Raw genomic sequence first — 16,227 nt, 5'->3', positions numbered from 1 at the left:
ATGACAGATAGAATTTCCTAGATGTTATAAATATTTTGTAAAATTTGCTATTTTTGAAAATTTTCCTTTTAAATATACATTTTATATATATAAAAAAAATTCTCTTTCTTTCTAATCCAATTTTTTTCTTCTTACTATTATCATTATTATTTGATTAATTAGATTTTTTAATTAGCATTATTATTAGATTAATTAGCAGTTGAGAATTATTATTAGATTCTCGTTTGGAATCAGATTAAACGAACCCTCCCAATTCCTTGTGAAAGTAAAGGCCTTAGCAAATCATTATGGAACCTTAAAGGGGATAAACAATTCTTAACTGCCTACGTCAAAGAGGCTATTTTTAATTGCCCTCAAAGCAACAACAATAGCTTCGGAGATCAGTCTTACAAAAATCTGTGCAAATCAGTTGTCTCCAAGAAATGCAAATTCTCTTCTTGTGGACTGTTATGCATGAGAAGGCCCAAACACAATGGAGGTCCTCCAAAAAAAGGCTTCCAAACTCATGCCTTAATCCAAATTGGTGTCTCTTTTTTGCAACTCAAGTATTGAAAATGGGGATCATCTGCTTGTCCAATGCAGAACAGCAAAGTTCCTTCGAAGCATGTTGCACAGCCAAACTAGGTACTAATTAAACCTTGCAGAAACTAGTGCCAAATTCGTCTGCTTATCCATTTGCTAGATCAAACCAACTAACAAGAGAAACATAACCATTTTTAATGCGGCAGTGGCCCAACTTTGAGCATAATTTGGATAGAAAGAAACAACCAGATTTTCAAGAACAAACCAAAAGAGCAATTTAAATTTATGGAAAGACACTTGTAATTTAATAGGCTTATGGTGTAGTAGACTCCCTCTTTTCGAGGATTTCTGTTGATATTGATTTTAATTATATTAATCTCTTTTTTTAGAAACTTTGAATTATTAAGTTGAAGCTTAATATAATGTTTCATTTTATATTTAACAATTGTCTTCCAAGTTTCATCTTTATATCATAATCGTTTCCTTTTATTAAGATTCCATTTTATGTTTTTCCTTTCCAATCAAATTACTATAGTGAGCAAATGTATTAAGGAAATAATGATACAAATACATCTATCAATTTATTAACACACTTTTTTTTTTTCGACGAAGAAATAGATACACATCTTATTCATCTAGGATCAACATATATTCGAAAAGAGTACACGAACATGGATCACACTTACTCTTATCACGGGTAGAGTAACCTACAAGGCTATCCCGATAAACCGAGCATGAATAAAACTGACTTAGAATAATATTTAACTTGACTTTGATCAACTCAAGCTCAACTCACTTCTCGACTCGAGAAGATTATTACAATCATTATTATCACCCACATGATCCGGAAAAAAACAAGTAATTAAATTCTTTTTATGTAAACTTTTTGTAATAATATTATTGGACCTTTGCTTTCAGAAAATTTACAAGTTATAATAAAATTTTATATTATATCAATAATAAATATTTAATAGCTAATAATATCTTTCTATCAGTCACATTGATAGCTAATGATTTTGCTATTTTTGCTACTTGTAAATATTTTAATTGATTTTACTATTTTTAAAAATGTCTCATTTATATTTTATATTTTATATTAAAATGTAATGTAAATTATTCGTTTTAAAATTTTTAGATTCAAAGTCAAATCCGTGTATCACTTTTATAATTTATGCATGAACATTTATTTTTAAAATGAAAAAATAAATTAAAATATTTATAAGTTGTTACAAAATTTTGAATTCTATCCATGATAGAAATTGATAAAGTTGTATGAGTACTACTGATAGAAACATATCAATGTCTGTCACTGTAAATATTTGGTCAAATTTGCTAATTTTTAGTAATTTTTTATATTCAAATATTCTAAAAAGGTATTTATTTATTAATGTGGAGTTTTATCTCACAACCAAAGCCAATATATATAGCATTAAAAGGAGTAAGTCACATATACGAGTTCTCATCTTGATTTTTTCAATTTAAAATTTTGATTAACACATCTTCATATCAAGGAAAAGAAACCATCCACCAAAAGTCAGCATAATTTAGAAGATTCTCTTAATCCATGTATACATATGCATGTAGCATTTACTTAATTAATTTAATATTACGAACATTTTCAAATATCATAAAATGAGTCTATTTTTAAAATATAGCAAATTTTTATATAATATTACGGAAAGAATCTAGTTTTCAACTTTCAAACACGTAACTTACCTAAATTTAAATGGCATAATCATATGGTCTCTATGTCGACTTCAATATAATTATAACTATTTCACCGGAAACTTCTCTCCCCTCGAAATTTTTTAAAAATTAAATAACCAGCATCTCTCATGGCATAGGGGCAGCTGATGGAGACATGTTCATTGAGCTTAGATCTGCACCCTCGTAAGGCCAATGTTATTAGAGCTTGAATTAAGGGTGATTAAAAGGCACTTGATCATGATTTTGAAGTTTTGAATTGGTCAAGAAATCACATACTTTCAGGCCATATTATGATCTATCTGCATTACTCTAATATTTAACTTGAAAGTTCTATTGACTCTTTCGTAAATGAGGTAGAAAATTTGTGTATAATTAATATTACACAACAAATAATATATTGTTTCCATGAAAGGGTTTAGGTAATTATTCAACCAAATCACCATTAAAACAACTCCATTTCATCCACTTCATTTTCATATTAACTGTATTAATACAACTCTCTCTCTATGATCAATTTCCATTCAACCCAAAAATTAATGGCCAATCCAACAAACCCCAAGTTTCCACTCTCTCTCTTCTTCATTCTCACTGCAGCTTTATCCTCTGCCGACTCATCAACAACAATCCACAACCAAGTGGCCCCAAATCCTATTGACCAATTCGAAACAAATCTATCTTTCTTCATGCACAATATTCTCGGTGGGTCCCACCCAACTGCAAGAACGGTCACCGGAACCATACCCAACAAGGCGGAGCCCACCGCCGGCCTCCCCTTCTCCAAACCCAAGAAAACCATTTTCCCTCTTCCTGGTGCGGTCCCACTCATAGCCGCCAACAGAAATTCAAACGAGGGAGGAATAGCAAATCATAATAACAAGAATAACCAACCGTTTGTCACAGCCGGTCAGGTCCCGTCTGCTGCCGTCCTCCAGCATGTTATGTTTGGGTCGATCACGACGATCGACGACGAGTTGACGGAAGGTGAAGAGTTGGGATCGGGTGTAATGGGCAGAGGTCAGGGATTCTACTTTATTAGCTCTTTGGACGGTTCTAGCCATACGGTAGCATTGACCGTCATCTTACACCGATACGATGAAAATGAGGAGAAGAAGGATGAAGATACAATAAGCTTCTTTGGAGTCCACAGGAGAGGGTCGATGGAGTCACCGATTGCGGTGGTTGGTGGGACCGGGAAGTATGAGAATGCCAGTGGATTTGCGGTGATCGAGAACCTCCGGCGGAGGGAGAACCAATACATGACCGATGGAGATGATACAATTGTCCACTTTAGAGTTTATCTCTCCCAATAGTTCTTTTTTTCTTTATGTTCCAATTTTGTTATTTAACCAACTGTATTTTTATTTTTTACAAAGGGATAGGAAATTAAGGGAGACTATGAATGAAACAATATTCCTTAACTAGTAAGTTTGAAACAATTAAGGGAGGTTTTCATTGTTAGAGATACAAAAACTTACATTTAAAAATAAGAAATTTAGGTTTCTAATCATTTTGCCTTTTTGTTTTTGTGTTTAAAAATTAAGCCAATATATACTAATTTTACCTTTAAAAAAATTATTGAATTAAAAAACAACCCAAAATTTGAAAACTAAAATAAAGAAGTTTTTGAAAACTTGTTTTTTATTTTAGAATTTGACTAAGAATTCAATTTTTGTACTTGTAAAAATGAAAATTATTATAAAAATAGGAGTAGATCAGCTTACATTTTAAAAATAAAAATAAAAATAATTATCAAATAAAAAACATCATTGCATTTCTATATATTTTTTTTCTTTTGATGTTTTCAAGTTTGTGTGTCACATCTGCCCAATATTTACCCTACCTAAACTTATGTTTTGACATCCCAACTATAGATTCCAATTAAACTATGGAATCCATTGGCAAACTCTAAAAACATGTTTTAAAATAAGTGGCCTAACAAAAACTCTACAAACCATGGACAGTATGATTTAAAGGTTTCAAGTTGTGGTTTTTTTTTAAAAAAAAATATTTCGGTCAGTAAGTGCAACCAAACATCCCTACTAAGTGGACATCTTTTTAGTACTCTCGTCATTCTCATCAAATATCTTCTTTCATTGAAGCACATGGTACACGAGGATCAAAAAAGGGCTAAATATCCCAATGAAACAAAAAAGTGCAGTCAAGTAAAAGCATTACAGTTTAGAACAATCACAGTGGAGAATAGTTAGAAAAAATCTTGTTCTGGATGACCAAGATCCCGTGAGACCGCAAATATTCTCGAAAATGTTGATAGTGCTAGCAGATTTATTGCTGAAAAATTGTGTTGTTTTTCTCCAGCCATATTGGTCATATAGTGGCCACACCCATTTTGAAATATATAATACATTTTTCGTATTGTTGTATTGATTGAGCAGAGGTTTTCACACAAGCTTCCACACAGCCTTTGGCAACTTTAACTATTGTTTTTCCAACCTATAGTCCTAGCTTCCATATTTTTCCAGAGGGACTAAGAATGTTGCAATGGATGAAAAGGTGATCAAAAGTCCAGTACTCTTTTGACAGAGTATACACCAGTTGGAACTAAGGCAAGGATTTTTCAGTCTTCCTTGAAGAATATCACAAGTGAACAAAATACTATTGTGTAGTGCCCTCATGAAAAACTTACATTTTTTTGGGGGATATTTGACTTCCAAAGGGATTTGTATAGCTTTGACTTATGATTGTCAATAATGGAGGCGTGTAAGGTTGTGATTGTCCCAAGTTGCGTTTGTTTAGATCTGGTATTAATATAAGGTCATTGGTGTACAAATCTAACTCAAAACCGAGTGGGTATGGAGGATAAATCCGAGAGGTTGTTTGAGTGTGGATCACCAATAAAGCTGCTTGTGTCGTGAATGACATTAAAGAGGATGAAATCGATGCATGTGGTGATTAATATCTACATATTTAATTACAGCTTAAGAGTGATTACAATTGGAGTGTAGTTTGAAAAAATCTTGTTTGTGGAAGACCAAGATCTGGTGAGACTGCATATATTTTCCAAGTGTTGATAGTTCTATCAAAGTTGTTTTTGAAAATTCTGTTATTTCTCCCCAATGAAATAGTCCATAAAGAAGCAAGAATGGTTGTTAGGAAGGAAACAAAGGAGATATTAACTGATGTTATTATATAAATTAAAATTGCAATAAATAATAAATTGTATTAAGAGAATATGAATCTTTAAAGTAAAAAGTACCGAAGTGTACCAAAAGCACTATTAGCTTCTTTGGGGTTAAGTATTATTCTTCATAACGTGAGGAAGGAAGAGTTGTCTTCAAATATAAACCAATTATGTGCTACCTTTGACACTTAATTGTTGTTAACGAAACTTGACATCTGTTTTTTCTTAAAAAGGAAAAAGAAAAAGAAAAAAAGAAAAAGAAAAAAAGAAAAAGAAGCAGATTTGTGATAATATTTTGTTAATTTCTTTTGTAAAGATACATATTTTTTTATTTATATTCTTGTTCTTTCTGATACGTAGGCATATTCTATGTTTAATACACATGAACTTCCTTTGTTCATAATTAATTCATACATTCATACATTTGTATGAAATATTATATATATATATAAGGTATGCATTTCACATTCTTGTTTGTTATTTTAATGTTCTTAACAATTTGTGTTTGTTGTTATCGTTATTAATCTAACTAGTATTCAAGGTGTACGATAGTAATTAACCACTAAATTTGTGATTTGAATCCCCTACTCCTAATTGTTGTACTAAAAAGAGAAGTGAATTGTGTATATATCTACAAAAAATTAGTTTGACTCATTAATATTAATGTGATTTTTTTATTTTAAAAAACATTCATACATCTCTATAAGTAAATTATGAATATCTAGATTAGGATGTGCTCATACCAACTTATACACCAGATCCCATAAGAACTTTGCAGTGAAGCGTGCTTGAATGAGAATAGTACTAAGTTGGATAACTACTTGGAAAGTCTTTGTATTGCACCATTTTAAGAATATCGTCTAGACTAATGAATAGAAGAAATCATGTGGTAATTGAAATAGCTTCTGAAATATATATTATAATTTTCAAATAAACTATTTGAGGAAACGTGCAAATATAACAATATTAGCTAGATTTAAAGTATTAGCATATACAACAATATTTTAAAAAAATTGTAAATATGACAAAATCTATCATCCAATTGTTTAAGTAATAATTTGATGTTTCAATTTATCCTATAAATTTGACATGTTTGGATTGTGTTTATAAATGTTTGAATAAATTTTGATAAGCACTTTAAAAATTGAGTTGTATTAAATGATTAAAAAGGTAATTGAGAATATTTATACATAGATAAATTAATGTATTGGGCGTTAAGGAATAAAGTTGTGGTCTCCCTTTAGTCTTAGAAATTCTAAACCTATCTTCTCAAAAGAATAAAAACATAAATAAATCTACCTGATTAGACCTCTTCTTCTAACCATTTTGCTTTCTACTTTTTATTCTTTAAGATTAAACCTACACATACTACTCTTCCCTCTTTCTTTCTCTTTTTTTATCTACGTTTTATCAACCATTTAGAAAACAATACCAAAATTTTAAAAGTAGTTTTCAAAAAATTATAAAAATTTCAACAATTTTGTCAATGAAACACAAAATTTCAAAGTATTAATTAAAATATGCCTTCTTTTTTTAAAAAGACAATAAATAAATAAACATCACATGTTTACTTAAATTCTCCAAAACTTATAAGAATTAAACAAATAAGGAATATGTAAAGGAGCTGAAATGGTACTTCTCGTTTGTTTTCATTTTTTGAACTGTCATTTGCTTTTTGGTTGCTTCCCGGGTGAAGGCTTTGGGGAGAGTGCCCACTATAAATATTTGTACTTTCATCCACATATTACTTATTCCATTTTTCACCCTTCTCCATCGCTTGGGATTGAGAATGAACCCTTCCACAAAATCTCAGAATTTTTCACATTTTCACCCATGTGACAGTCGAAATGATGTGGTAGAGGTTGTTGTTGAACATAACGTCATTCCTACGCCACCCGACTCTCAGGATCCCTGTAATACTCAATGCAATACCACCACAGAGGAGGGCAAGGAAAAACAGGATGGAAGAGGCTGCGGTGATGAAATGGTTAAGTGGATGGTAAAATGTACGTAAACACTTTTAGTTTCCAACTACGATCCTTTTTCTTTTTTCTTTTATTCTTTTAAAAGCAGCTTAGGATTTTCCTCTTTGTGTGTTTTTCTCTGTAAACTTTCTATTATTTTATATAAGAAAATCCTAAGTGCATTCATTTATCTTTTTATATAGCTTACTCAATTGTTCAACTACAAGACCTTTTTTGGTGGTTTCAAAGATGGATGAAATTAATAAACTGGGTTCACCATATCTAATATTTTGGTTCTTATACTTCTAACAGTTATTCTAAAATAGTTAGATTATTAGAATCAATTTTTTGATAAAATGAAGAATTATATTTAAAATGTAACATTGTAATATTTAAATTAATTTTGAGTAATTCAATGCATGTTGTAGGAATATTTTGTGCATGACATGACATGGGTGATTTTAACCCTTTCAAAATCACTTATAAACACTGTTGTTAATAATGTTAACAGCTGCATTAAAAACAAGTCTCCGTCACTCAGCGCTGAACGGTGATTGGAAAACAGCAGAAGCAATATACCAAAAATACGAATTGAAACCAAGGGATCCCATAACGAGAAACGGAGAAACCATTCTTCACATTTCTGCAGCAACCCAGCACAAGGATTTTGTAAAGAAGTTGATCGGGGAAATGAGCCAAGATGAGTTGAGCTTAAAGAATAAAAATGGGCATACAGCCCTTTGTTTCGCAGCTGAAGAAGGGAGTGAAATAATTGCTAAGTTATTGGTGGAAAACAACGAAAAACTTCCACTTATTCGTGGAGACGAAGATATCACTCCACTTTACATTGCAGTATCGTATAGACGTGAAAAAATGGCTTCTTATCTCTTATCTGTCACCGATCTCAATCAACTAAACGATCAAGAGAAGACTCTGCTTCTTATTGCTGCCATACACAGCGACTTTTACGGTAATCTATTACCAATCTTACAGCAAATCCAATTATTTAATAAATAAACTAAAAATTTAAGATAAAATATTTTGTGAAAACAGAAAAATGATAAATCAATCTACTAGATTTTTTTTTTAAATTATCAAAAGTATGCTCTTCAGTGCTATCACTAATAGCATTTATGAGCACCTCATAGCAACTACCAATTTTAGTATGATTGATAACTATCAATTTGAGAAAATGGAGAAAAACACTCATAATAATAGTGACAAATAAAAAATTATCACAAACAACAATTATCCATAATAACTTTAGAATAACACTAATATTAATGATAACAATTGATAGAAACTATTAGTAATAGCATTAACCAATAATAGCTTTGAATTTGAGAAATTCACATAAAAAACGGTCAAAAGTGGTGACTGCAGTTGAGTTTTTTTAGGCTTTTATGTTATATATGTAATTATTTTATCATTTACTATATTTTTATTTTATTTTACTTTTGACTTAATTTTTATTTATTCAAATGGTCTTAAACGTCACTCACTGGGGTAATTGAAATGGATACGTAAAATAAACTGTGTTTAAAAATATTTTTTAAAAACATTGCAAATGTACAACAAACATCGTAATTGAGTAATAGACTTCTATTCTTTGATAAACTTTGGTATATTTGCAAAATTTTAAAATGTTGCTCTATATGGTTGATTAATATTTTGAATGTGTGATTGCTACATTTTCATCCATCCATTATTATTAATCAAATAAACTTGTTCCAACTTATCAATTTTTGGTTAATGTTCTTGTTTTAACTTGAACTTTCTCTTTATTAAAGGCATAAGTTTGGAGATTCTGAGAAACAATCCAAAGTTAGCAACTATGAGGAACGGGAAGAATAATGATGAGACAGCTTTGCATGTCTTAGCTAGAAAGCAATCGGAAATATTCCGAAGTCGACGTGAGATTAATATTTGGAAAAAGTGCATCGGCTATGGTTAGTTTCCAATGATTAATGGTTAAGTTAGAAATTTATTAATGATTAATTATATTTATTCTTGCTTGACGCCTTTTAACGGCCATCTGCATTTAAAGGAACCTGCAACAAAGATGATGCAAAAACATTAGCTCGTCAGTTAGTGAATTCTCTATGGGAACATGTTCTACGAGATTTGGATGAAAAGGAGACACTGGACTTCATCAAACATCCCACAGGATTGCTTCACGATGCTGCAAGAGCAGGAAATGTGGAGTTTCTGATTTTACTTATTCGCTCATATCCTGATATTGTATGGGAAGAAGATGATGATAAAAAAAGCATATTTCACATAGCAGTCGAAAATCGACTCGAGAATGTCTTCAATCTAATCCATGAGATTAGTGGACCGAGAGATTTCTCAACAAGATATAAAACAACCACCAAAGGAAATTACAACATGTTACATTTAGCTGCAAAACTGCCTGCTTTAAACCATCTTAATAGAGTCTCAGGACCTGCCCTTCAAATGCAACGTGAATTGCTTTGGTATAAGGAAGTAGAAAAAATTGTTTTGCCTTGCCAACGTGAAGCCAAATGTAATGACGGCTCTATTCAGTTAACCCCACGTGAGTTATTCACAAAGGAACATACGGAGCTTCGAAAACACGGCGAGGAATGGATGAAGAACACAGCAAATTCATGTATGCTTGTAGCAACTCTAATCACGACGGTAGTTTTTGCAGCAGCATTTACAGTTCCTGGTGGAAATGATGATGAAACAGGTGATCCAACTTTGCAAACGAAGAATTGGTTTGTTGTCTTCGTGATATCGGATGCGGTCGCGTTGCTATCGTCATCAACTTCTATTCTGATGTTCTTGTCGATCCTAACTTCGCGCTATAGAGAAGACGATTTCTTGAGGTCGTTACCCTCGAAATTGCTGTCTGGACTTGTGCTATTGTTCATCTCCATTGTGTGCATGGTTGTGACATTCAGTGCCACTTTCTTTTTGCTCTATCGTCACCCTTCTAATATTTGGCTTCCAATGACTATTGCTGCAATGGCGATTATTCCAGTTAGCTGTTTTTGGGGACTTCAATTTAAACTCTCCATTGATACGTTTCACAACACGTACTTGTTTAGATCTATTTTCAAGCCACGTACACGTAAATTGTCCTCATTGTTTACATCTGAAGTTGTGGATTACTATCGTGAGAAGAAAAAGAAAATGTAGACAAAATGCTATTTTGGGTGAGAGTTTTAATTTAAAGGTTGTGTGTTTAGTTTGTTTCATTATTAAACTTTTAATCTTTTCTATTGTAAGAAAGAGTTATGATATTTGTGAGTATTTTGAACCAATTTCACGTAAACTATGCAATCCTTTTATCACTCCGTTTACTGCTCTTGCTCTTCGTCTTGTATTGATCAAAATTGACACACCAAAAAACTGCAAACAAACTTCTCTTCAAGAAGTCCCCAAGATTACTTTGAAAGTACTGTAACTCAATAACATTTTGTGATGTGCTTTGCTAGTCGTCTTCTCATTTGAGGGAATACCCAAATTTAATTCTTTTTAAGAAAAAGATATGAAATGCATCAGGACATCTCCACTATGTGAACACCATCGTAGTATTTTCATCGTCTCCACTTCATTAATGAAATGAATAAGAATCAATAAGTACATTTTTAATATATGTACTTATTATATTATTTGAGATAGTTGCAAATGGTTTAACACTCCATTTGGTCTTACTACCTGCGCCACTAAATGGTTTAACACTCCATGAAATATTATATTATTTGAGATAGTTGCAAATTTAGCAATTGGATTCAAAATAATTAAATATATAGCAACATTTTAAAAAATTTACAATTATAGCAAAATTTATTAAATTATATCAATGATATAAGTCTATAATCGATAGACCATGTTGCAAATATTGGTCTATCACTGATAGACCATACGAAGTCTATCAACGATACAAGTCTATCCGTGATAGTTTTGCTATATTTGCAATTTTTTTAAAATGTTGTCATATCCTTAATTATTATTCTTGAAATGGTCATCAATTGCAATTTTCCTTTTCATTTTCATTCTTGGACTTTATCTTCATTTACACTTATTACTTCAACGTTTTTCCTTCAATTTTTGGATGACATGAACAATATTTACAAAGAAAACTATAATATGAACAAAGTTTATCCATTAATTACTCTAGATATGCGAATATATATTAAAACGTTTTTTTGTGAAGGTCGTCAAATTCCTAAGTTCTTTTGGAACTATTTTGTGAAAACATATTATTCTTGTGCACATTCGTATATATCATTGATATAATCTAAAATTTTAAATATTTTAATTCATTTTGTTATATTTTAAGATTTTTCTATTTAAATATATCATGTCACCATTAAGTTTAAAAAATAAATACACGATGTTTTAAAATAGAAAAATTGAAATTATACAATTATTTAATGAGACATTTTTAAAAACAGTAAAATAAATTAAAATATTTATAAGGTATAGCAAAATTTTGAATTTTATCATTGATAAAAATTGACAGACTTCTATCATTTGTTATCAATGTCATTGTTAGAAACATATCAATGTCTATCGATATTTATTATTGATAGAATCTGAAAATTTTGCTATATGTTATAAATATTTTAAAATTTATTATTTTTGACACTTTTTTATTATTTAATTAATAAGTTGTTTAATATTGTATTCTTTGTACGATAAAGCAATAGATTAAAAATTTTAAAACGGAAGGTAGGGGGAAAATGTTTACTACCGGGCTCAACCCCCAAGGTGGAAGAGACGGAAAGTTGGAGACACTACTCCAAGTTAACATAAATATAATTCAAATGGAGGCACAAAGTAGCATTTTTACTCTTTCATTTCCTAATGAACCCTTTATTTTTGACTCGTCAAAATGGAAATAGATGAGATGAAGAGTCCACAAAATGTCACGAAATGGAAAAGTCATTGTCAAGCCAACTAAAAATATATATATGCCCATTTGCAAATTTAATATTTCTCCCACTTGACAAACCCGGCGGCAAAATAATACCACCGTTGTCAAAACAAGTCTTTCAATCTCTAAAATCAAATACTACAGATTAATGCATTCAATCATGTATAATTAAAAATAGTTTTATTATATCTTTTTTTCTTCTTTTCTTTTCTTTTCGATTTTTGTACTTATGCGGAGACTAATAATTACTACATATATCTCATCTAACGAACAGAAGTTTGCTGTGAGGAGGAGAAAGCTGCAGCTGGTAAGGAAGAAGAGATGAGAAAGTCGAAGAGTTCCCCTTCAATTCCAATTCAAAGTGGTAGTTTAAGCCTAACAACAACTACTACTACTACATCTTCACATCATGAGCAAGTAGAGATTGTTGTTGAAGGCCAACCCATTATTCCTCCGCCCTCTACGGCGGCTGACGACTCCCAATTGCCACCCACTGCTGCTGATCAGTTAACATTGTGCAATCCCACGGAGCCGGATAGCCAGACAATAGATGGGGCAGAAGCAGATGATTCGGATCTAAAAGCCAAGGTTCCAAGTTTTGGTATTTGTTTCATACTCTGCCTTCAATTTTTAAAATGCGTTGCTACTGTCCACATAAAAATGGTAGACATGCTCAATATCTTATCCTAAAATTTTTATTGCGAAAATGCCCTTTTGGCATCTTCTTCCCATCCAGTTTCCTTTTATTACTATTTTACCATTGAAGATTTTAATTTGGTTTCCTATTCATTCCAAGAATTATATTTTTACTTTTAGAGACATAAAGATATTAAAACATAAAGATATTATAATTAGCTATGATTTGTTTTCAAAATATAACAAAATGAATCCAAATAGTTACAAATATAACAAATATAGATTGATAAGATGACTACCAATGTTTAACATTGTCTATCACACATCATATATATACAATGAAACTTTGCTATATTTATAGATATTTTTAGGAGTTTTGCCACTTACACCAATTTCCCATATGTTTCACTATTTTTCTTCAAAATTTATATTAATTTTAAAATTCTATTACTTCATAATTAATTATTTTAATTCTTTTTTTTTTCCAAAGTATAACCCAAAGTAGTTTAAAATTATTGATAAGGAGAATTGGCAGGTACTTTTATATATCACGAATTCAGAAGAAGCTTACTACATCAAGCTGCATTGGGCGGAAATTGGGGAATGGTTGAATACCTGTTAACAAAACAAGAGTTGTGGGGAACATTTACTGTAATGGATTCAATAACAAGAGATGAAGAGAACCTTCTTCATATTTCTGCTGGATCAAAGCATAGTGGTATTGTAGAAAAGTTGATGGAGAAAATGAGTTCAGATGAGGTGGCATTGAAAAACAAACATAATAACACTGCCCTTTGCTTTGCTGCTATATCAGGACCTGTCAGAAATGCTGAGTTAATAGTGAAAAAAAATTCTGAACTTCCACTTATTCATGGCTTTGAAAATAAAACTCCATTGTTCATGGCCATTTCTTGCAAACGCAGAGAGATGGCTTCTTACCTTCTCCAAGTCACTGACATCGACAAATTCAACATCCAAGAGCAATTTGAGCTACTTATTGCCTCCATACATAGCAACTTCTATGGTAACTAATCATTCACTTCACCATTTTTATTTTTTTTATTTTTTTTTATTTTTTTGTATCTTTTCCTTATTTTTTTTACTATTCTTTCCTTTGTTTGTGTAATTCAGTGTATTTTGATTATGTTAATTATTCAATAATATACACAAAGTTAACATGGTGTCAAAGCTCGGTTTTATTAGATATTCAATTCTGATTGTCACCCCTACCTCTGTCTAATCTCTGTCTCCGCCGATGTTCTTTTTGGGTTTCTTTGTTTTCTTGTTTCAAATCTTTAAAGATCTCTGTTCCATTTTGAAAGCTGTGATGATCTATCATTCTGGGATATTTAATACCTTGGAACTTCGTCATGTTTATTTAATACCTTGCATTCTCCTAACTTTTTGATTTACCCTTAACTTGGATTGGATTTTCTTAACAGACATGAGTATGAAGATTTTTGAAAAAAATGAGAAGTTAGCAATTGTGGAAGACGAAAATAACAACAATGAGCTTGCATTGCTTGTGCTAGCCAGAAAATCATCAGCAATCGGTGGCAGGAAGAGATTCAACTTTTGGAAAAAGTCCATCAATAATCATTGTTAGTTTTTATTAATTTAATTCAAAAACTACTTAATTAGCTCTAATTGTTTAATTATTTTTTCAAAAAACTTTGCTCCATTATTATCTTTTGACACTGTCAGGCTTCAAAGGAATCTACAGAAAAGATATGATGAAGAAGTTCGCTCGTAAATTAGTTAAACAATTATGGCTGGCTTTTCAGAAAAACTTCCCACGAAATGACAACTTCATTAAACTATCTACAAGACTACTACACGATGCTGCAAAAGCAGGAAACGTTGAGTTTTTAATTATACTAATCGAATCAAATCCAGATATTGTATGGGAAGAAGATGATGATGGGAAGACCATTTTTCACATAGCTGTCGAAAATCGACTCGAGAATGTGTTCAATCTAATACATCACAATAGTGGAGTGAAGGACTTCTCAACAAAGTATAAAACTCTTAAGGGTAACTATAACATTTTACATTTGGCTGCAAAACTAGCTGCTTTAAACCATCTCAATAAGGTCTCAGGAGCTGCACTTCAAATGCAACGTGAATTACTTTGGTTTAAGGAAGTGGAGAAGATAGTTTTGCCTTCTCAATTGGAGGCCAAATGTGATACAGATGATGTTTCTATCAAGTTAACACCACGTGAATTATTCACCAAAGAACATGCGCATCTTCGCCGAAAAGGCGAGGAGTGGATGAAGAACACTGCAAACTCATGTATGCTTGTTGCCACTCTAATCGCCACAGTAGTTTTCGCTGCAGCCTTTACAATACCTGGTGGTGGAAACGAAAGTACTGGCACTCCTATTCATAGACAGGAAGTTTGGTTCACTGTTTTTGTAATGTCGGATGCAGCTGGTTTGATCACATCCTCAAGTTCTATTTTGTTGTTTTTATCGATGCTAACTTCTCGTTATGCAGAAGACGACTTTTTGCATTCACTGCCTTTAAGATTGCTGTTTGGACTCACAATGCTATTCTTCTCCATCGTATGCATGGTCATCGCCTTTACTGCAGCCTTCTTTTTGATCTACCATGAGGCTAACATTGGTGTTCCCATCACTATTGCTGCAATGGCAATTATTCCAATTGGTTGTTGTGCACTTCAATTCAAACTGTGGATCGACACTTTTCACAACACTTTTTTGTCTAGATTTCTTTTTAAGCCTCGTCAACGAAAATTTCTCTCATCGTATTCAGTTCTTGTAAATCTTGCACGTGATATAGCAAACTAGCTAGGGGTGTTGCATTGGTTATGTGAGAACATTCTTGTTAAAAAAACTGAATTGGAAGATATATTGGGTTTCATTCCATTTTTGCTTCTTCATGTGTTGAGTAAGACCTTGATTATAATGAAGACTTTTAAGTGCTCGCTTCACATATAACATTTTTTGTGGATATCTGTTCGTTAGTGTATCAACATATCACCTAGCACTCAACTTCTTTATTATATTCCCACTTCTTGAAGTAAATATATGCTGATATATAAATAAATAAATGTAGAAACTAAATTATATCTTAAATTCTTTAATTAGATTAAAAACAAAACCTTTCAACATTATATATATATATATTTTGTAACTTTAACTTTGATCAAAATAGAATAACTTTTTTCTAAAAACTAAAAAATCAAAAGCAAAAACCAAATGAGTTAGTAGTACATTGCTACATTCTAGGATTACTACATTGCTACTATTTCTATGAAAAATTCAACTTATAAAACTTTACACATCCAATAACCCTCTTGAAAATAATTAGATAGTAGATCTAAT

General features: G+C 31.4%; 3 protein-coding genes across 4 annotated transcripts; all 3 read left to right on the top strand.

Moving 5' to 3' along the window:
• Positions 1-2,754: 2,754 nt before the first annotated feature.
• On the top strand, positions 2,755-3,736 carry LOC101214738 (dirigent protein 24). Its single transcript, XM_011654205.2, has one exon. The coding sequence runs from the start codon at positions 2,766-2,768 to the stop codon at positions 3,537-3,539; it is 774 nt and encodes a 257-aa protein (XP_011652507.2). The 5' UTR covers positions 2,755-2,765; the 3' UTR covers positions 3,540-3,736.
• Positions 3,737-7,108: 3,372 nt separating this feature from the next.
• On the top strand, positions 7,109-10,649 carry LOC101209007 (ankyrin repeat-containing protein ITN1). The gene is made up of 4 exons (XM_004145149.3): positions 7,109-7,374; positions 7,844-8,302; positions 9,123-9,281; positions 9,380-10,649. The coding sequence occupies exons 1-4, from the start codon at positions 7,158-7,160 to the stop codon at positions 10,495-10,497; spliced, it is 1,953 nt and encodes a 650-aa protein (XP_004145197.1). The 5' UTR covers positions 7,109-7,157; the 3' UTR covers positions 10,498-10,649.
• Positions 10,650-12,289: 1,640 nt separating this feature from the next.
• On the top strand, positions 12,290-15,840 carry LOC101220874 (ankyrin repeat-containing protein ITN1). 2 transcript variants are annotated; one of them, XM_004153019.3, is made up of 5 exons: positions 12,290-12,403; positions 12,516-12,842; positions 13,413-13,901; positions 14,320-14,478; positions 14,582-15,840. In XM_004153019.3, exons 2-5 carry the CDS (start codon positions 12,563-12,565, stop codon positions 15,688-15,690), a joined length of 2,037 nt encoding a protein of 678 aa, XP_004153067.1. In that variant the 5' UTR covers positions 12,290-12,403; positions 12,516-12,562; the 3' UTR covers positions 15,691-15,840. The 2 variants fall into 2 exon arrangements, with proteins under 2 accessions (XP_004153067.1, XP_011652495.1); XM_011654193.2 differs by lacking the exon at positions 12,290-12,403 and having other exon boundaries at positions 12,503-12,829.
• The last annotated feature ends 387 nt before the right edge of the window (positions 15,841-16,227 follow it).

This window comes from Cucumis sativus, chromosome 1 (genome assembly GCF_000004075.3).
Source record: "Cucumis sativus cultivar 9930 chromosome 1, Cucumber_9930_V3, whole genome shotgun sequence".
In the NCBI taxonomy this organism is placed as follows: Eukaryota; Viridiplantae; Streptophyta; class Magnoliopsida; order Cucurbitales; family Cucurbitaceae; genus Cucumis; species Cucumis sativus.
This window is presented reverse-complemented; position numbering and strand designations above follow the sequence as displayed.